Consider the following 22,392-nt stretch of genomic DNA (forward strand, 5'->3'; position numbering starts at 1 on the left):
CACCTAAAATTTATTTATAAATATAGATTTTTTTTACATATAAATATTTTTTTGTATTAAAAAATAATACATTAACAGTAGAAAGACACGTATTTATAACTGTTATATCATAGAATATAATTTTAAAACTATTTCACTTTAGTAAAATATTATATTTTCAATTAAAAAAAAATCTTCAATCTTCTTTTTTTCAATCATAATGCGTGCAAGTTTTTAACATATCACATATTATATCTGGAAAATCATACTTCATCGACACACGTCAAACAATAAATGAATCACTAAGTAACGTGGATAGTGTATATAGCTGCCACGTAATAAGAAAAAAATGAGATTCCAGAAACGTGAGTGAAACTCATCTCATTGTGTTTCTTAAACAAAAAACTGGTTCAATCTGTTATTCATATGTGGAGAATTTTGCAGGTAAAATTATCAAGAACATTTCAAGTAGAATGGAAGACACTGATAATTCATCTTCAGATCACAAGAAGACCTCGTTTGGATCTGGTTTGAGGAGAAGTTGCTTATCTTTTGCAGCTTCTGTACAAGAAGGCTTTCGCTATGTAAAAGCCTTTTTTGTGGGTCAGGTTGGAAATCCAAACATGCCCTTTATTTTTTCTGTATTGAAATAGTTTTGTCTGATGCAAGAGTTGGTTTTTTGAAAAGCAGGTAAAGACAATTACTGCAAGTAATGAGCAAGAGGCAAGTGAAGCTGAACTTAAGGCTACCAAGATGCAGGTTGATGCCACGGATGCTGCTGAAGATATCAAGAACAGACTCAGAAAATCTCAGTAATTTTTTCTTTTTCACAAGTTACTACCAAACTTGTGCTTTTATCTACAAGGGAAAAGTGTACTTGGTTTGATCTGTTTTTGAAATAGCTGAATTTTCCATGTAAGATTAATTGTGGATTATTTATCATAAAACAAGATTTAACTCATACTAAATTGGCAAATAAGAAGAAAGCAGAACAAACTTGTCTGCAACTTGTAATTAAGTCCAATGATGAACATCTTCAAATACCACATATCCAAAACAAACAAGGTGACATAAAAAGTAGGAGCATATAACTTCATATTCTTTTATGGAGAAGAAGGATTAGGACCTTCTAGGCGTATATAGTCATACATTATTCCCTGAAAGGTTGCCAAGGGACCAGTAGCCACAGTCTGAGTTAAGAACACAGTGTTGACACCTTTTTCTAGCAGAAAACCAGGCACATCAATGTTGAATAGCCAATAGAGTCCATGAATTCCATGTCTAGCTATTGCAAAGTCCTTCCCAAACACCCCTGTAGTCAACAGAGGAGGATCTTGTTTTGGATCATTCACTCTAACCTGAATATCCAATCCAAAACATCATGGGATGAGACAAAAAAGTGAAAACAGGATAATAAATTGTTGAGGAAATATAGGTTTTTTATGAGGTTCTGAACCTGTAATTCTGACACATTTGCACTTGCAAGGGCCAATCGCAACTTGTAGATTTTACTTGCCTCTGTATCATCGAGGTTGAACTTAATTTGCCATGTAGTTCCTTGGTAACTGCCATCTTCTTTCTTCCTGTGTTTTTTTGAACTAATGTAAGGTTTCATGGGTGAAATAAGTGTTTGGTAGAGTTTCATCTTAATAGTTTGCATTAATTAAGTTTTTTTCATGGATCAAAAAGGTGTTTGTAAGGAAGAAAAAAATCATGTGTTTATAAAGCGAAATTTAAAATTTTGATTAGAGATTGATTCAAAAGAATGTTTGTTTTAAGGTGCAACACTGTATTTTTAAGAACTACATTTTCAGGAAATAGTATATTTTAAAATAGTTTTTATGAACATGTTTGGTTGAGATTTAATAATTAAAAAAGTATTTGATAAAAAATTGGAAAAAAACATATTTGATGTATCTAAAAATATTAACATGAACATATATGATTGAGATTTAGTAATTCCAAAAAACTAGTTAAAAATTGAAGAAAAATATAGGAAAAGGCAGTTTGAAAAATGAAAATGGGAAGAATTAGTTTATCCTTAACTTTTATTTCCATCGTAATATAATATAAGATACCATTTTTTATCATGGAAATGCAATTGAAGATTTTATTTTCTTGAAAATTCTTAATTCTTAGAAATGTTTAAAAATGTCTTTGAAATAGCAAACATCAATATATGTACATATATAATATTTACAATCTATTTTCTTGTGTGAATTCTTTACAACGCTTTGAAACAAACATTCCATAGTACTTTGTTTTGTTGACTACTGAGAGACATATTGAACTTTTAATTGTTTTTGTTTTCTAGAATGAACATAGGATGAAGGTAATAAAGAATTGCATTTATTTTAGATTTGTGTTTTAAAAAAAGTTGTTGTTGTAACACAGCAACGTACCTTGTGACCTGTGCAAAAAACCAATCTTTTGTATAGTCACTTACACCCACTGTGTAAATTAAATCTTGAGTTGGGTATAATTCTGCATACCTTTCCCACAACCCATATTGCCTATACCTGTGAAGAGTGAAGAGAATTTAAGAAAAGAGGTAAAAATGTTGAATGAATTGTTATTTGTGTAAATAGGAGCTGACTTGTCTAGATGATGGAGAAAAAGCTTGTTGATGTAGTTGGGATTGGGATCAGGTACATAGAATTCAGCAGCAGAACGATCTGGAATGCCTATCTCCCATAGTGTTGGTCCATCTCTTGGAGCCTCGTAAATCACCTCTCCAACTTCAATTTTACAACCTGGATATTCTACTACTTTAATCATACTTCTTCATCATATAAAAACAAACTCAGTTCAGATGATTTTTCTTTTCATTTATGAAGTCTTCTAAGATGAAATCTGTCTTCACTTATATAATGACTTATAAGAAGAGTGTCTTCATTTATATAAAGACTTATAAGAAGAGTGAAACTTAGAAGATGAAGACTTCTAAGATGAAATCTGTCTTCACTTATATAATGACTTATAAAAAGAGTGTCTTCACTTATATAATGACTTATAAGAAGAGTGAAACTTATATACTGACTTATAAGATGATGTTTGTCTTCACTTATATACTGACTTGTAAGATCTTCACTTATGTAATGACTTGTAAGATGAAACTTTTTTTAAGATTAAGTTTTTCTTCATTTATATATTAATATATTGACTTGTAAGATGATGAAGTTTTTCTTAATTGATGTACTCAATTGTAAGATGAAGTTTATCTTCATTATGTATTCATTTATGTAATGGACTCTTAAGATAGAGATTTTCACTTAATATAATATTTGTTTTCACGAACTATTATAAGATCTTATTTTCAATTGATATTAAATATCCAACAATTTTTTTATTTAAACTTCTTTTTTTATTTAAACTTAATTAGTTAATTTGTTAACTTGTTAACTCACTTACAAGATAAGTTTATCTCTACTAGTATATTACTACAAATAGTATATTACTACAAGCTCATCTTATATGTGATTAAGGTGACATTTCAAACAACATTTTTCATGTACTTTCACATATCCTTATCTTATAAAGTGAATATTTTTTTTTATTTTTTTATTTTCGAATTATGATGTACATTAAATTAAATATACCAACATTGAGTGGTGGCATTCTGGTTAAACACATTATTTGATTTATATAAACTCTCAGCTTCTAAATTTGGTTAAGGTTAGTGAAGATGCCAATTGTGGAATTCTTGGAATCTATTTAAAAATACTATACCATGATGTAAAAGATTTATGACTCTTTCTATTTAGATAATGTTGATTCTTTTTTAGTTTCCATTATATGAACCAGTATATGAGAATAAATTCATAAGAATTAGAGACACTAAACAGAGAACAGAACCTGGTGTTATGGTGAGGAGAACATTGCTCCAATAGTCTCCAATGAAACCTGGAACCCATGCATAGAGATTGTAATCCCCACTGCGTACGTTGTTGATTGAGAAGTACCCTTTCTCGTTTGCTTTGCTCCAAAATTGGTATCCCTGACCAAACAAAACGCCCTTCAAAGATAAGATTGCTTAGCACAAACTATATCTTCAACTGTTTGATTATTTGGCTCACAGAAAAAGAAAATCAAACTCAAATCTAGGGTTATTTAAGAGATTCTTTTCACCAAACTAGGACAATTTCATGGTTAATTAATAAAATAAGTAAAATTACAAAAATTATCAAAATGGATAAAAGTTGAGATGAAATCATTATGAAAAAGTTATGATTATAATAAAATCATATTAATGTGACACAATTTATCTATTTCGAATTAATCTATAAAATTATTGGTAAAACCTTGCATTCTCTTTGCCAGGATCCAGTTTCTCCTGGTGGTGCCAGTCCTATATAAGCGCCTTCTGCTATTATCTTCTCATCACTTAAAAACCTGATAAAAAATTGTCAGAGTATTGAAACCCTTTGTCTAAATTTAAATAGGTGTTTCTTATAAAAACATTTAAAAAACTATAAAAATTCCCTTAATCTTCAAAGCTAATTTTTAACCTGCACAAATTATAAGTTAAATGTTAATTTAATTCATAATTTCTTTTACCTGTCTTTGACTAGTAATGTGCCGCAGACACTGCCCCGTTGGCTAGACTTCTGAAAATCTTCGGAGGCTGGAAAATCATAGGGCCAACTTTGAACCTCTGCGTTCGTCTAAAACCCAGTTTTGGTGGTGAGGGACAGAATCGTATAGTGTTAATTCATTTACATTTTTTTTCATTTTCATGTTTTAAGAAACTTAACTTTTATTAAAAAAATAATAATTATCAAATCATACTAATTATTATATATTATTAATTTAATAATGATAGGATCCTATCTAATTAAATTGTAATTTGGAAATAAAACTTGTTCCACTAATATAGATTTACTATACATGAGGTAAATACACTCACTGAGAATATTCTTTCTTCTTTTCATCTTCTTACAATTTTTTTATAACTTTTTTCGTACAAAGTGTTTCCTACAAATTTTCTTATAGATTGTATAAAGTTCTGTAAAATATTTTGTGAGAATAGTGTCACGTTCTAATAGCAATTGTTGTGTAGTTTTCCTACATGAAAGAAAAAGTGTAGAAGTTTAAGAAGTTGATAATGAGAGTGAAAAGACCTTGTATTTAGCATCTTCCCATAGCAGAAGCGGGTCATCACCCTCTAATAAAGTGTTAAGATAAACAAAAGTCGGTCCAAAAACTTTCTTCCATGGCTCGTTTGGTTGGAGTTTCAGAACTATATCTTCTCCTGCGTAATGAGCACTCAGAAACATCTGACACATGCATCAAACAATATTATATGTTATTTTTTATTTACCACATCAATACCGATAAATCTAACAATGTTTCACTGGAAAACATAGCCCTCATTAACAACTAGGCAATTGATGCTGTACTCGATCCAATCAACTTCTGAATTTTCAAAATTGACTTTAGAATTGAAAATCTAGAATGAGTTTTTTTTCTGCAAATAAAATTGGAAAATCAAAATCACATTCTAGAAAATCAATTTTCTAATATAAAATATATTCTAAAAAAAATTTGGAAAAAAATATATAGAAATTCTGGAAAAGATATTTTCTAATCCTGAAAAGTGTGATGGAAATCTAAATCCTGTATTATGGAATATCAAATTCAAAATGTATTTTTAACCGCACCCCTACTTATTCAAAAAATAAGAAAGATATTTTTATCATTTTACACAAGACAATGGGTGCAGGTTTAAAAACATGGGTGCAAGAAGCAATTGCCTAACAACTAACCTTAATTAAATGATGAAGGTAGATTCTTACTGCACCATACCAATTTGAATCTACATCCTATCATCTTTTAAATTTTTCAAAATTACTCTTTATTTCAGATTAGAAAATCTGGGATTCAAAAAATACAATTCGAAAATTACAATTTTATTCTGAAAATGTAAATATGAAATGCAAAAAATACATTTGGAAAAAGAAAATTTAAAACACAAAATTTGAAAATGAATCCCAGTAAAAAATTTCCAAAATTCAGAAATGTATTCTGAAAATCCAAATCAGAAATATATTTTAGAAAAGAGATTTTATCTATATCTCCTTTTATTTAAGGTCATTTTCATTATTTTGCAGAAACATTTTCTTCATTCCACTTATAAATTGGGTGCAGCTCAAATTGATTTGGTGGAGAAGAATTTGGCAATGATGAAACATATATTCTTCTCTCACCTCCATAAAATTTGTATTTCCAAAAATACCCCTCTCTTACTTTCATAAATTTTTGTATTTTCAAAAATATCCCTCTGTACAAAGACTTTTTTCAAATTTGTAATTAGCTTCTGGATTACATAATCCGGAAGCTCTTTTTCAGATGCATGATTAGTTTCCGGATTATATAATCTGGAAGTATTTTTTCAAATACGTGTCCGGATTACATAATCCGAAAGCTACTCTATAGGGTGGCACAAAAAAGATAAAAAGATATTTTCACATTTTGTATGAAGTGACAGAAGAATCTATGGAAGTGCAGAAAGAAACAATCTGAAATGTATAATTGAGTTGAAAAAGAAAAAACTTACAGCTAGGCTTATTGGGCCGACATGGGAAGTAAGATTCTGTTTTAGTGGACCACCGGATCGAAACTCATTGCTTGGTATGATTACCCAAAACCCTATAAATGGATCGGTTTGAGATTCAGAACTTATCCACCCGTGAACATTAAGATCTTTGTTCTCACTTGAGTATTGGTACTTGTCATCCACCTTAATCAATAAATAATCATTTTCATTAACCATCTATATTGTTATTAATTTCTCTATGTATTCTTTAAGATATTTTTTAATTACAAATCATTTTAACAATTCAAAATAGTCACTAATTTCAACTTTGAGCTATTATCCTCTTTCCCGAATGGTCCCTAAAGTAATTAAATAATGTTGGTAATTTTGAAGTATTACATTTGTATCGTCTTAGTATAAAATAATATATTTGAAGTATTGTATATCTATCATTTTAGTCTCTAAGATGAAGTATTTCAAGAAAATTTAAAGGTTAATCTGGAGATTTTTTTTTTTAGTATTTCAATAATTACTTAACATGATTTTTAATACTTCTAGAAAATTTTAAATGTTAGGAATGAGATTAATTTCCGAGTGAATGAACTAGAAAAAATGAAGCCACAAATAGGTAATTCAGGTGGTAGGAATATTGAGTAAATGTATAAGAAATTTAAAGTTCAAATTATCGATATTCAACACTAAGAAAAGAGAGATCAAAGTTGAATGCAGAATTCAAAGATATATAGGTGGATACTGTGCACACAGAAAATTATTAGTATAAAGGTTTAGAGTGTATTATTTTGCCGATTAATTAGTTATAAATGTTGGCATTTTTAATTGATTTTTTATTAAAAAAATTGTTTTGTTGAGTTTACAAAAATATTTATTATTTTTATTTAAGTATTTTGTTATTTTTTTTTAGTTAACTGTTATTTTTGTCTGTTTTATTATTTTTAACTTACTGATCAATTTGTTATTTTTTTTAATTAATTGGTTTACTCACTTATTTCCTTTTCAAAAGCACAAAGATATTAAAAAGAAAAGATATTTTTTTTATTGACAAATTAAAAGTAGAAGATAAAAGTAACAACAACCACATTATATGATAACAAAAAATCAATTAATAAGCTACTTAGACAAAGATGAAAAAATATTTTAAGTACTTAAAAAATAATATTTTTTAATAGAAAATCAATTAAAAATAAGACTTTATAAATTATAAAAAAAATGAAGTATTATTTGGTTATTTTATTGACAGTTACTTCCTATGTAGCACAAACACTTACACGACATGGACAGGGACACAGATACAAACATGGACACGAACACGAATATGGAGATACGTATAATCTCTAAAATGTAGGACATGAGACACATATCTATATATATTATATAATTATGAATTATATAAATTGATAATAAAAATTTATGTGCACAAGTATATTTCAATGTTTTGTTTGGAGCATAAAGATGTTTTTCAAGATTAATTCAAAATGATTTGTTCCTTATTTTTATAATCAAACTAAAAATTTATAGAATTAGTTTAAATTTTTTAAAAATTAATGTATTTCTGCTTTTTAAAATTGTGTTAGAACCGTGCTAGAATAGTCAGAAATCCAACAAATATTTTTTAGATTCGATACTTTATCAATACATGTCTTATGAGTGTTATACTAGTGACAATATAACAATATCAAATACGTATATCCGACATAGACACGTTATTTTAGAGAAATATTCGAGTCTCATAAGTTACCTCTCCTTTAAACTCTGGCTCCAAAGGATTAACTAGCAAAACTGCTTCCGGCGGAACAAGAACTTCTCCTCTTCCAGGTAATCTGTCGTCAGGGAGAGGCATAAATCTTTGTCTATTATCCGAAGCCACCATGTAATGAAACCTACACAAATATCATTTCTCAAAATCATAATCATTCACAAACAACACAATATTAATCCAAGTATGAGATTAGTGCTAATAAAGGTTAATTAGCACTTACTTGTCTTTACTAAGCTTGTAAACAGTCCTTATTTGAGGTATGTTGAAAGCAGGCCACTCCTGTAGGTGTTCAAAGATGGTGTATGAGTAGAATCCTGAGGAGTTACAAAGCATCACATACCTGCACATCTCATTAATTAATAAGATTATTTACTTAATTATTAATTAATATTAATTAATCAATCCTAAATTTGTAACCTACCTCTTATCAATATTAAGAGGTGCTCTCTCTCCCTCCAGAGATGGTTCCCACTTACTTGTGAATGAGATTTCAACCTCTTCTTCATTTTCCATTATAACTCTGAAACTTTCTCCCACAATCCTGCACACCATTAATTGAAAACTACCCTCATCATTATTATTTACACATATGAAATATTTCTAACTAACAACAATATAATCTTAATTTGAAATCCTCAAGGATTTAAAATAGGGATGTCAACCAACCTGACCCTCAAGCCTACCATCATTTATTAAATGACTCAATTTGTATTAATCTGATTTGTCTAATTCGTCAATACAACGGATAAGTAAGGTGGGGCGAGTTAGACTATCAATCTGTCTTTCTTTTATTTTTATTTTTATTTTTAGTACTTCTAAAGGGAATCTCTTTTTTTAAAATTAGAATTGATGGTGATCAATATTTTATATAAAACTTTATTTACATTAATTTTTTAATACATTATTTAATTTATTGAAGTACTATTGATATTTCCTTTATCAGATATTAAATCTTCTTTAATTAGAATATTAAAATTTTATTTATTTTTACTTAATTTTTATTCTAAAAAATATATCAATTATTACCACTAAATAAATAGATTTAAAATAAAAAATTATTAAAAATATTGATTTTTTTTTAAGAGTGAAAGTCCAACTCATAAATCTATCATATGACAAAACAGGTTACCAATTTCACAAATTAGCAATATGACAAAACAGATTACTAATTTCACAAATTAGCATACCCTATACCTCTTTTGGTGGACCAGTGACTTATTGAACAAAGCACATGTCGTCTCTAATTTAAAATACTTATAATTAATCTTTATATAAATAACATTTTTTAAATATAATGTTTTCACCAAAAGAAAAAAGGCTAGACAAGTAAATCAAAAGCCTTGATTTTCTCTGAACTCCTTTTCCTTTTACAAAACAATCATCAGATGGAAAATTCAACGGGGAAAGAACAGTAATTAACAGAAAATCTAACATACAATGTTAGATTCACTAGATCCTTACACATAACTTGGTTTGAAGCAATAAATAAATACATGATAATTCTTTTTAAAATCCAAATTTCAAGAGAAAATTATAACAAGATCACGTACCTTTGGAATGTCCCAGTTGTTCCTGTACTTCCAGCTACACTCCAAACAACGTCCCAGTACCTATGAATTCATCATTCAAATAAAAATAACCATAAAAGTTGCATGAACAGTGAGAAAAAGTTGTGAAGCACACACATCAAACGTGAATGCGAGTGTGCAGATTCATACCCTCTATCTCCACTTTTGTTACGAGTTTCAAGCAGATTATCAATGCCATTATACTGAATTCTAGTAACAAATCCACCAGGGTTGGATAAATACACCTGCACTATGCCATTGTCCATAACCACCTGCAATAATCTCAGAATATTTTTCATTTGTTATGCAATGCTTCATTCGAGCAGAAAAGTAAGAAAACAATTAATGTCTCACTTGATCGTCTTCCATATACAATTTCACTGCAGCTGGTGAGGCCATGGTGATGATCTTCCCAGTTGGTGCAGAGTTTTAGCTGATATGCAAGTTCTTGATGATGGTGAGTTTGGTCAGGTTTTGCTTCAGCTATAGGGCAAGCATTTTCTTCTGTCTACTTTTATTTGTTCGGTTTCATGGTTTGTCGTATACGTAAAACACTCAACAAACATCACACTAGACATGTTCGATGTCACGAGATTCCATACTCAAGAGAAAATTCGTATCTTCGGAATTTGTGTGATACACAAGTAAAATGTGTGTTACTTGCAAAATTTGTAATCTTCCGTGTCCCAGTTACATTTCAAATAATATGAATAGAAAAATACTTCTTTAACGTTCTTTAAAAGTTATACCACTTAGCAACTTACTTTAATAATATAATAATGGATATTAAAATTTTAAATTAAAAAATAAAATAAACATTGTTAGAATATTATTATTCAGAGTTGTCAAGTAAGTATTTTTTTTTATTTGGTGGTGTTAAAGTATCACCATCCTATAAATATTGGGTATCTCAATTTTACGGTTTTTTTATCAAGATGGGGTTATTTTTTTTTGTTTTTACTAAAATGAGGTCCGTTTAAAAAAAATTACAAATTTAGGCAAATCGTGCCAATTCGACACGACTTCATATGCAAAATTATTATATTTGGAAAATAAATAGAGAATTATTATTGTGAATTTGCAAAATAAATAGCTTGAGAAGTAATGATTTTACAGAACACGTAATGATGAGAAAAAATTAATTTTTAACATTACATAAGTTACTACCCAATATATAAACAATAAAATTAAAAATAAAATAAAAAATTATGACGTGGCAGAAGTCGTGCCAACTTGGCACAACTTCAGTATGACAGGGCAGAAGTTGTACCAAGTTGGCACGACTTTAGTATGACATGGCAGAAGTCGTGCCTAATTGGGACGACTTCATGAAGTCGTCCCAATTAGGCACGATTTGCATAAATTTGTAATTTTTTTTAAACGGACCCCATTTTGGTTAAAAAAAAAAAAAAACCCATCATGGTCAAAAAACCCAATTTTACACTACTATAAGAAAATTATTAAAAAATAATAATTTTATAAATAAAAAATAATTAGTTACTATTAATTAAATTAAATATTATTTTAAAATTTAAAATATTATTAATATATTAAATAGTTTTTATTATTAATAAATAATTTTTAAATTGATATTTAATTACTTAATAAAGTTTTAATTATCAACTAATTTTAAATATTAACAATTTATTTCGATTTTTAAAATAATATTTAATTTAATTAATATAATATATTTTTTTAAAAGTAACTTTTATTTAATAATTTTTTTTCATAGAAAAGTTTAAGTAAATACTTCTTGCAACTCTCAATTTCAAACTATAATATGTAACCCAGGCTACCCAATGATCACACCCACCATAACATGTGACTACAATTTTATAACGTTCATCTTAAATACAATTTTGATATTTTTTTATTAACTTTCTATTTTTTATTTATTTTAAAATAAAAATATTTGGTGTTCTACTTTGGCATATATTTAATTTATTTCGTTTATTTTTTATTTAGGAGTGGAAAATTAGTTTAGTTGTTTCTAAATTATAATAATTACTTTATTTGTTTCTATTTCTTTTATGAATTGCTTTGGTTTTTTGTATTTTTTTTTAATGTTAGTCCCAAATTTTGATGATATTTAATTTAAAACTTTAAAATATAAGCATAAGATTTATGCATATGTAACTATAACACATGACTAAGATATCTTAACACATGACTAAGATATCTTTTAACAACATAATCTTTACAAAAATTATAGATAACAAGTCATTCCACTAAAAAGCTAACAAACGATATATACATTATTTATACATTCTTGATATGTAATATCTAGAATTAATATTGTTAGAAATGTTAAATAATATAATTAAATTAAAGCTCGTAAAGTTATTTATTTGTAAATAATTATTTTTTATTAGTTTTCATTCTCGTAGTTTTTAATCTTATTTGAAACAGTCTTTTCTGAAAGCTAAAAGTGACTTAATGTTAAATAATATTTATATTCTTTATTTTAGAGGGAAGTAAAAGAGATAACCGAAAGTGACTTTGTTTACTTACATAAAAACATGTGAAAATAATAATACTTGTAATTTTCATATTATACTAATACAATTAAGTCATGTATTTAATAAATCATCTACACCAATTATGGAGACCCTCTTTATGAGATACATATAAAAGGTAATTTAGATATATATGCATGAATTGGTCTTGAACCTAACATTAATGGAGAATGCCAACTTTTTTATCAAGGTATCCATCCCCAATTGAGCAAGATCTTCCTAACTCAGTAATGCTCATGTGTGGATATGACATGTTGGTTTCCCAAAGTACTATATAATACCCACATAAACTATATATAATTGCACAAACACATTGATGGCATTCTAGGTGCTTAATGGTAGTCATTAATCTATCTAAATGACCATGAGGAAAAAATATCCTTGGCTGCATTGCTCATTCGAGACATTCTTCAAAGAAATTGGAACCATTATGTTAAATAAGATAGATTACTTATTTGTCAAAGTAGTAGTTTAGTAGTAGTTGTACTATGTGTCTTTAGTTCAAATAAAAAGTTAAATTTATAATCTTCTTCGCTTATTGGGTCTCAGAACTCATGTCACCTATTGGTCTTTGTGTGATTCTCATTTACTTCTCATGACATTTGGGAGGAGATAGTGGATGAGTGTCATCCTAAATAATCTTCTAGAAGTTATTGTTTCAACATCTAATAAAAAATACTAGATTCCATGCCACATCACATAAGTTTTTATTGCAATACTTACTAATTGAAAAGGATATAAGCACTTTTTTTTTTTTCACATGAATCTCACCCTTTTCACTTAACCGTTATACGACTAGTGCAAAATAGACTTTTAAATAGTGATTCTCATCCAAAATGTAATAGTTAGATTCAAATGAGTTTGCTTGCCTATTATACTAAAATGTAAAAGTAGTGAAAAAAATTTAATTTCATACATCTTGACCATAAAATAATTATTATATATATTAAAATAAGCCTAATCTTAGAAAAGATGAATTGTAGATACCTTGTTATGCTCCTTTCAATTAAAATATTTGTGTCAGCTACAACTCTAATTAAAACAAAGACATATGTTAGTTCAAATACAATTATGCTTGCAATATAATCACTACAAAAAATATGCTTATTAGAATGAGCCAAAAAGGGACACTAGCTATAATAAACGAATCCAAAAGTGTAATTATCGTGGGCTTAACGTTTATTGAAATTTGAAAGTTAATATGCTTCACGTAAAAATAGTGGCGGGTGCGTGAGACACAAGTGGTGTGTTTTTTGAGTAGGTCTAGTCTACATGCTACCCACACAAAATTATATTTTATATTGTTTATTTAAAGAAGCGAGGACTTAGCCTACATGTTGCCCACATAATTTTTTAAGAAGCGTGGACTTAGCCTACATGTTGCCCACATAAAATTATATTTTATATTGTTTATTTAAATAAATGTGGGCTTAACCTACACATTGGGCATAAATATTTTAAACAAGCGTGAGTTTAACATACATGTTGCCCACACAAAATTATATTTTATATTGTTTATTTAAAGAAAGCGTGTGCTTAGTCTGCATGAAAGTCACACAATTTTTAAACAAGCGTGGGCTTAGCCTACATGTTGCCCACACAAAAATATATTTATATTGTTTATTTAAATAAACGAGAGTTTAACCTACACATTGGCCACACAATTTTTAAACTTGTTTATTTTAAAAAAGCGTGGGCTTAGCCTACCTGATGGCCACACAATTTTTAAACAAACGTGAAGTTAGCCTACATGTTATCCATACAAAATTATATTTTATATTGTTTATTTAAAGAAGTGTGGGCTTAACCGTTGATAAGTGGACAATGAAATTAAAAAAAACATTTTTTTATCTGTTTAGCAAACACTATACATAAGAAATAAAGTGCTTAATTTACTTAATTTACATTACTGAACTCGCTTGACTTGGCTTTGTGTGATGACATTACTTTACTTGTTTTAATATGGCACAGATTGATGAATAATAGTTCCAGTTTATCTATAATTTAAAATTTTCTTCAATGATTTTCCCCAACTAAGCCATGCAAGTAACATAAACCAGTAACAAGTAAATGTAGAAGCCATAAGCCTTTTCAAAATATATAATTCCTTTAGAGTCTAAATCCATAAGGTAACTCAAACTATAGATGCACTTGCTGCAACACATTTTTACATTAAAAGTAATTAAGAATACCAACCTATTTCCTCAAGTATTACAATGTAGACAGATGGTGAAGTAACAAAAAGGTAAATCAATAAAACAATGAAAAGAAATCCCAAAAGTGAAAGTAACCCTGAGATTGTGATTAAATGCATGCTCTTGCATATAATATATTATGTAGATATTTACCTTGTTACCCTGATTTCTTGGTCCAATTTAAAAAAAAAACCACATTCCTTCCTTTTTTCAATTACTTTTTGCAATGCACCTTGTTGAATTAAGGGTGTAAATACTGCATATTGACTGTACGGTAAATATAGAATGATTGGATAATAAAGTTAGGAAATTGGGATTAGGAATTTATTTTGTAGATTTGCTCCAGATCTAAAATGTTTATATTTGGATATTTATTTATTTGAGGACATTTAGTGCATATTTTTTTCATTTGGTATAAGAGTTCTAATCCTTGTCTTTATTTTTACCATTTATGACCTTCAAGAGGATGCAACATTAATTGATGTACTTATTGTAATAACTTTTATTGTTTTTTCTCTTCTTTGTAAAATCACCTATTACACAACCAGTTGGTGATTTGCATATCCATAATGTCTAATCCAAAATCAACAGAGAAAGAATTCAATATTAAAAAGACTGAAAAACCTACTATGAACACTTGAGAAATATTAAAAAATATTTCCCTCACTTCAAGAAGATCCCAAATGGCCTTATTCCTAGAATATTTGGGTTTGCAACTTTTGGTTATATCCACAATCCAAATAGAGACAAACTTGATCCCCAGGTTGCTAGATTTCTTGGTTATTCAACAACTCAAAACGGTTACAAGTGTTATAGCCTTTCATCTAAAAAATTGTATATCTCCATTGATGTCACCTTCTTTGAAACTAAATTTTTTTTCTCCAAGGCTGGCTCCTAAGAAGTTCTTTTATAAAATTGCGATAACCACCTTGAACCCTTTGTTTTGTCATATGCTCCAACTAAAGCCTCCAAGAATAAACTTACAGTTAAGATAATTAATTTTGAGGCAAAATTAGAAATTGAAACTAATAATATCATCGATGCTACTGAAGTACAATAAGAAAATACTAGAATAGTTAAAGATTCAGCCATAAGAGTTAATACCTACAATTTTCCAAGATTCAACAATGTCTTAAGAAGGAAGAGCATTCAAGAAATTTGGCAAGTCCATGAATCCAATCCAAGTTCTGAACCTAAAACTACAGATAAAGTTAAACCAGAAACTGAGAACACTCTCAACTCTCCAAATGACCTTGATCTTACCAATAATTGTTCCCGTCGATTGACCTAAAGTGCCTTGTGCGTCTACAACAATTGTGCGTCCAAGAATCCCTCCTATTCTCACGGTGCTTTCCTCCTTATGGATCACCTGAAACAAAGAGACAACAGGCGCCCTCGCGGTCGTTTGCACTCCGACGCTCAAATCAAACACCGAGCAAAGAAACACCAAAAACTCTCAAATCGGAGAGCTCTGTGTGTTACTGACACTCGAAATGCGTACCTTGTTAAGTTCGTTATTACCATTTATATACTTGAGAGTCTTCGCTACTTCTGTTTAACTATAACTATGTCCACGGTAGGTGTCCCTTAGCGCCGCTGTCACCTTCCCTTAAGGTAACTTAGCACTTAAGACGTCCTTACTGGAGTGCAACCTCTGACGAGATGACCACTTGGGTACCAACTCATGCACCCAATCTCTGGGATCATCCGTCCTAGAAGTTCCCTAACTGTCCACGTGCATGCATGCAGATCACCCCTGGAAACGTGACCTTCGCGAGTCGTCTCTTTCCCATTGGCTCTTTAACTGTGTTATATCCTAACCGCATCACTCACATCCCATGCACAAATCCCTCGTGGTCTAGGCTTCTCCCTTACAGATAACTGGAACGTGGCTTAGAAATCGCCTCTTTCAGCTTATCTTTACTGTTCGGGTCATCGAGGTCCGAGGCCTCCTCGCCCTTCACTCCCGATGCCGAGCACACCTCGGCCACCCTGCCTTGCGTGCTTCGCGGGACCCTAGCCCATCCTCCTCGTGGGACCCAACCTCCAGAGCATTACCATAACTGTGGTCAACGTCGACGTCCAAGGACTGGTCGGTACAATAACTATCAAAAAAAGGTATTAGAATCTGCACAAAACAATCTCTCTATCCTTTATCAAATTATGTTTCCTTGGATATATTAAGCATAAACACAAATGCTTGAATGATCACAACATCTTATCCTTTTGAATAATGGGATCACTATATTTTCTACCAATTAGCCTCTTAGCATCTGCATAAGTTAAAACAAGTCATGCTGATTTATTTCTTCTCCTAAAATTCTACAATGTATAAATGCAGATGTTCAAAATGACTGATAAAAAAGAAGAAAATATACCAAAGACAATGGTCTTTGGGTTGAAAGTAGCCTGATGTTTAGCAGCACCACCAATTAACCTATAGCAACATGTGAAAATAACAAAAGAAGGAGTGATGGTACTGCCTTGATCATTGTGGGTGATCTCCACTCGACGGTGCTGCTCAATCCATACTGCAACACACGAGTAAGTTGTACCAAGTTCGATTCCCACTACACCTCCCTCGTATTTTTTGGTATTCTTTCAATAAATGAAGTAATATATAAAAAGGTTTAGAGTCAGGATCAGAAAGAAGTATATACTACAAACACAAACACACTAAAAAAAACTAGTTACTGGTTATTACGATAAATTCTTTTACTTCTTTATAGGTTAAATATTATATTTAAATTAAATTACTTTTTAATTACTTAATTTAAGTGATTATCTTACTCTAATATTTTCTTGCACTTTTTTAATCTCATTTTATTATACCATTAGTCCTTAGAAAGAACAAAAAGTAGGTTATTTTGAATTGAAAAAAGAAAACAGTTTTTAAGTTTAAAGAAACCAAAGTAAATTTGATCCAAATTTAAGTGATAAAATATATTTAAGTCAATAACTTGTGTAAGGTAGGATTCAAATGAACTAAGGACTTATGATGTTCCTATCTCGGCATTTTGGTTGAACGTAATCCATCAACCCTACATTTAAAAATAAAGGAAAAACAAAAGTACTTCAAAGTCATATATACTCTTTGGATCTCTGCATTTTCAGCAAATATGTAATTCATAGTTTAGTTTGCTTCTATAGATAATCCTTTTTTTCTTGATTTAAACCAAACATATACAATAATTTAAGTGTCATGCTATATTTTTCATTTCCATTTGATGAATTATGTACAACCAAATATGAATTTTTTCCTGATTCCCTTTTGCTCCAAGACATCTAATAGATATTCAATGAGAGAAGAAAAATATTATACATTTTAATGAAATTGTATAGAACAATGAAAGTTACTGTTTCATCCAAGTCAAAGTCCCCACTCTTCTACCCTGTGCTGTTGTTTATCCTTTTGCCTTTTCTAAATGACTAATTATTCTAACTAAGTATTGATATTCTAATATAGCTAATCTTGAATAACTTTTGGGGATATATAATCTAAATCATTTTATTAAGCACAGTTTACTTCAGGAGCAAGTAGTATATCTTAGAAAGCTGCAGTTGTTGCATTAGGATTAGGCTATGCAGACAGAGAAGTTGTTTCTACCATATGGTGAAAGCTATCATAAATTCAAACTATTGGAATTATTGTGAAACAGATTCTCTAACATCTCATTGTCTCAAAGGAGTAAAAAATATCTTATAAAAGATTTACCTAGCGGTGGAACTCCACAAAATTGTCTTAACCTCAAACTCTCACAATAGAACTTCTCAAGCTCCCTCAAACCACTAAAATGAAGAACACAATGTTAAGAATTATTCTGGAATTGTTAGGGATAAACCTTCAAAAATAAAATTACACAAAACACACCTCCACCAATATATCACAGAAAGAAAGAAATCGAGATGGGGGTAAAACTTAGGGTTGGGTCTTCAACTCGCAGAGACTGAAAAAAAAGAAAGAAATTCATCATAGGAATGGAGATGGAGACTCAAACTTCAACTCGCAAAGATTGAAAGAGGAAGGAAATGTGAAATTCACGATCATAGTCCCCGGTTTCACGGTCGCACGTTCTCACAATCATGTTCTCACGGTCGCACGCTCTCAACTACTCCATCGTTGCTGAGTACGAAGGTTCTCACATACTCCATTGTTACTGAGTACGAAGGTTCTCACAGACTGCTCAATGGCTCTGCTCAAACTCGCACTCAAAAAGTTTCCATGCATGCATTGCTCCACGACCTTGCTGAAGCTTTGAAAAGTTTTTACTCTTTTCTCCACGTACCCAAACTGAGCAGTTTTCAAATAAATAAAAATTAATTATCTGTGTAGGCTTAACCTTCACAATTTTATTATTTATTTAAATTTAATTTCAAAATGGATAGCGTGGACATAACCTTAAAATTTTTATTATTATTTATATTTTTAGTAGTGAAATTTTATCCTTGTAATAAACTACTTATTTCTTGGTTGAGTTTTTTTGGAGCAAACAAAACCACAACACTATGTAGTCTCTAGGGATAATTGCAATCAACTACCAATGAGACCTGTGGTGAATGAAAAACAGTTAGTTATATAATTACCCTAATTTAAAAAAATGAAAGTTATAACACTAACCCTTCAATGTATAAAGCCATGTAAATATGCATTTGGGAGTCACTCATCCATGTTTTCATGTATTGTTGGATTTGAACCTTTTTGTTCCTAGATTTCTGGATGGATTAAGGCTTTCAACCATATATTTCTAATTTGTCTTGGTACACACTCAATTTGTCCATGTACCTAACACAATGAATAAATTAATTGTATGTTTATGTTTCAACACTTTATGTTTTGTTGGGATTCAGTCTCTCTAGTTTTTTTAATGGTTTTAATTATAAATGATGGTAGAACAATTTATTTGGACCAACTTTATTTTTGAATGCTAATTTTATGGCGTGTTGAACATTGATTTCTTTTCACAAAACTTGCGCACAAATTATGTTTGGTTTGACTACAAATTCAAGTTTTGAGGCATCTTTATGTAATTGTAGTGAATTTCATTCTTGAACCTATGTTTGGGAATGCTCTAAGAGAATGAATATTTGAGTGTTATTTAGGTTGTGTAGAGATCATTTTAGAGAGAGGTTATTATTGCCATGAAGTTTTTGCATGATTATTAAAAATAAAAAAACACACTTGTTAAGAAATGAGAGACATTTGTTTATTTTATTCATTTGAGTCATTTGTCGAATACCCAACCTTTATGTGCTGCAAACCTTTTGGGCCACAATGATTGACTCTTTCACCCCTTAGCCTAAAAGAAAAACAATCTTGTCTCACACCCAAGAAGAAGAGAACAAGAAGCATGTTTGCCAAAACAAGGCTATATGAGATGAGACTACGTTTGAGGGAGAATAGAAATATTTATGAGAATAAAGAGTAAATCAAATAAAAATATTGAAGTGTTGTTGTTGACAAACTCTAAAAAACTGTCTGAAAAAACAAGTAAAGCAAAGAAAAGATAAAGGGTTACATCAAAAGTGAGAAAGGTTGGGATAAATGAATAAATCTTAGGGATAAATTTGCAAGTTGGAAGTAAAGAATTCCAATGAGTTCGTTGTTAAGTGGTGTATTTGAATTCCAAAAAAAATCATGTTCCGTCTAACTTGACCAAGTTACAACCATCAAAAGACCTTTTTTAAACCATTGCATGTGATATGTATGAATGAGATGATGTGCAAAAGTGGTAACATGGTCATATAACTTGTTATTTGTGAGAATGTCACCTACAAACACATGTGTAAAGAGTGAAACACTAACATTGTTTGATATGTCATAATTTGTTGCTCTGTCAGGTCTCGTTCTAGGTCGAAGGATATGATGATAGCATTTCCTTCATCTAAATGAGTTTTTCTTAAAATTGAGTGAGAGTTGGCGGAAGCTTAATGGAAGAGACGTGTGAAGGAAGGCTCCATTGGAACTATGGATTCCTTGGAGTTTCCATGAAGAGTGTGGAGAGTGATTGGTTCGGCCATATCACTTGGAATAGGGGGAAGAAGAGACCAAAAGATGTTTATCCTAGAGAGGCTAGACAAGAGAGTGCTTAGACTTGCAATTTGGCAGCATAACACTCATATATTTGATCTACCAAAACATGAGTCAAGCACCCCAATTTATAGGTTAGAGGGTCAGCCAAGTTACAAACAAAAGAGTGGGAAAATTCAAAAGCAAAAGGTTTGATTTAGGCACCTAAATCAAGTCACAAGGCAAGCATGATCAAGGTGTGCTCCATGTGACTAATTAGGTCTAATGACTGACCTAGGATTTAATGTGGGATATAATTAAGCCCAATTATATCCTAAGTAGGTTTTAGAAACTTAACCCCAATCCTAATTTACTTAAATAAAAAATACAAGCAAAAATTCTACTATATTTTTAAGCAAGAAAATTTAAATCCTACTTTAGAATTTTCATTAGATCATGACACTTTTGAACATGTATAAGAGAGTGTCTTTGTCTTCAGTAACAAAGTCCCAATCTTTTTGTATTCTCCTTGCCATAGCTTTAGTGGTTGGTCCTGAGCTGAGGCCTCTGCCATCATATCACTTAACATAAGCACCATGACATGTTATCTTAGACTTTGGAAATGCAAGTTGAAATACTTTAAAACTTTGTGATGTGAAAATTGTGCTTAGAAATCATATGTTTCTTTCTTGTTATTTTAATTTTTTGGTACAAGTTGGCTTCAGGATCTTTGTTTGATTTCTTAGTCTTACTTTGCATGAGGACATGCAAAAGTACAAGTTCCGGGGAGTTTGATTATTGTGATAATAACTTGCTTTATCATGCTAATTTGACCTCTTGATTTGTCTTTTGTGTCATGTATTTTGTTTGTTTCAAGCTAAATTTATGACAAACACTTTTTATTTGGAAATAGAAGTGATTACCTTATGTGTCTTTTTGGTAGAGAAGTGAAAGTTTGAAGGAAACTAAAGGAAGTCATTTAAGGATCCCTCACCCAACGAACAACAATCTCGCCTAACGAACAATATTCTCACCCAACTAGAAGATTATTGTGCTTTCCCATCGAGGAAGACTCTAGCCCAACAAGAATGTTCTTTGTGCTCGCCCAGTAAGAGGAACATTCTCTTAGCGAAAAGAAAAAGTTACAACTATTTAAAAAATTTCTTCTCGTCTAGCAGATGGTTATGCTCGCCCAATAAGAAGTCACTTTTTTGGAATTGTTAAAAAGGTGAAATATGAATGAAAAAGAGCTTTTTTGGTGAAGAACGAAAGGAGGGACCTTTGAAAGAACAACTACAAGATGAAAAATCCCAAGACAACTTCCCACTTCAATCTTATTACTCTCTTTGTCATATTTTGTGATCCAAATGTGTAGGAGTAGCTAACTCCCCTTTTCATTGGGATTGGATGTAATGAATCTCATCTTTATGTAATTTTCTTATGTTCTACATTCATGTTTCATGTTGCATGGTTGATTATCTATTCTTTTTGTTGTATGTAAACATTGAAAAATGCTTTTCGAACTTGATTTTAAGATTAAACAATTTATAGATGTGATTCTATACATAATTTTATATCTCTTGGTCATTCTAAATACTTATCCTTAATGCAAGTCTTGTACAAAAAGAACTAAGGGACTAATACTTTTACATTAAAGTTTAGAACCTGTCTCTAAGGAATTAGGAATAGTTAGCTTGTGGTGTGAATGTTAGAGTTATGTTAAAGATAGATTGGTAAGAAGATACATTGAGTTGAGTTCATGAAATCCAACCTCGGTGAATCTTTGTCCTGATCAAGTAGTAGAAATTTAATTTG

General features: G+C 30.2%; 2 protein-coding genes across 3 annotated transcripts; one reads left to right on the plus strand and one right to left on the minus strand.

The window, feature by feature from the left end:
• The first annotated feature begins 383 nt into the window (after window positions 1–383).
• On the plus strand, window positions 384–4,764 carry LOC137826546 (uncharacterized). 2 transcript variants are annotated; one of them, XM_068632544.1, is made up of 3 exons: window positions 384–587; window positions 670–791; window positions 4,551–4,764. In XM_068632544.1, exons 1-3 carry the CDS (start codon window positions 453–455, stop codon window positions 4,588–4,590), a joined length of 297 nt encoding a protein of 98 aa, XP_068488645.1. In that variant the 5' UTR covers window positions 384–452; the 3' UTR covers window positions 4,591–4,764. The 2 variants fall into 2 exon arrangements, with proteins under 2 accessions (XP_068488645.1, XP_068488646.1); XM_068632545.1 differs by lacking the exon at window positions 4,551–4,764 and adding an exon at window positions 2,568–2,795 and having other exon boundaries at window positions 387–587.
• On the minus strand, window positions 956–10,407 carry LOC137826545 (uncharacterized). Its single transcript, XM_068632543.1, has 15 exons — window positions 10,214–10,407; window positions 10,010–10,131; window positions 9,842–9,901; window positions 8,713–8,832; window positions 8,512–8,631; window positions 8,271–8,412; window positions 6,536–6,718; window positions 5,100–5,255; window positions 4,537–4,643; window positions 4,281–4,371; window positions 3,835–3,976; window positions 2,576–2,732; window positions 2,382–2,498; window positions 1,436–1,562; window positions 956–1,337 (listed from the first exon to the last, which is right to left on the minus strand). The coding sequence occupies exons 1-15, from the start codon at window positions 10,256–10,258 to the stop codon at window positions 1,083–1,085; spliced, it is 1,944 nt and encodes a 647-aa protein (XP_068488644.1). The 5' UTR covers window positions 10,259–10,407; the 3' UTR covers window positions 956–1,082.
• Between the last annotated feature and the right edge of the window lie 11,985 nt (window positions 10,408–22,392).

The sequence above is a fragment of the Phaseolus vulgaris genome, chromosome 8 (genome assembly GCF_000499845.2).
Source record: "Phaseolus vulgaris cultivar G19833 chromosome 8, P. vulgaris v2.0, whole genome shotgun sequence".
In the NCBI taxonomy this organism is placed as follows: Eukaryota; Viridiplantae; Streptophyta; class Magnoliopsida; order Fabales; family Fabaceae; genus Phaseolus; species Phaseolus vulgaris.

Bases quoted from the DNA above. Each gene is read 5' to 3' on its own strand.
- LOC137826545 (XM_068632543.1), bottom strand. From the start codon at position 10,258: ATGGCCTCACCAGCTGCAGTGAAATTGTATATGGAAGACGATCAA. The intron at 10,132-10,213 runs GTGAGACATTAA...AGATTATTGCAG, and splicing joins TGTATATGGAAGACGATCAA to GTGGTTATGGACAATGGCAT. The intron at 8,632-8,712 runs GTAGGTTACAAA...TGAGATGTGCAG, and splicing joins CCTCTTAATATTGATAAGAG to GTATGTGATGCTTTGTAACT.
- LOC137826546 (XM_068632544.1), top strand. From the start codon at position 453: ATGGAAGACACTGATAATTCATCTTCAGATCACAAGAAGACCTCGTTT. The intron at 588-669 runs GTTGGAAATCCA...TTTGAAAAGCAG, and splicing joins AAGCCTTTTTTGTGGGTCAG to GTAAAGACAATTACTGCAAG. The intron at 792-4,550 runs GTAATTTTTTCT...GTCTTTGACTAG, and splicing joins AACAGACTCAGAAAATCTCA to TAATGTGCCGCAGACACTGC.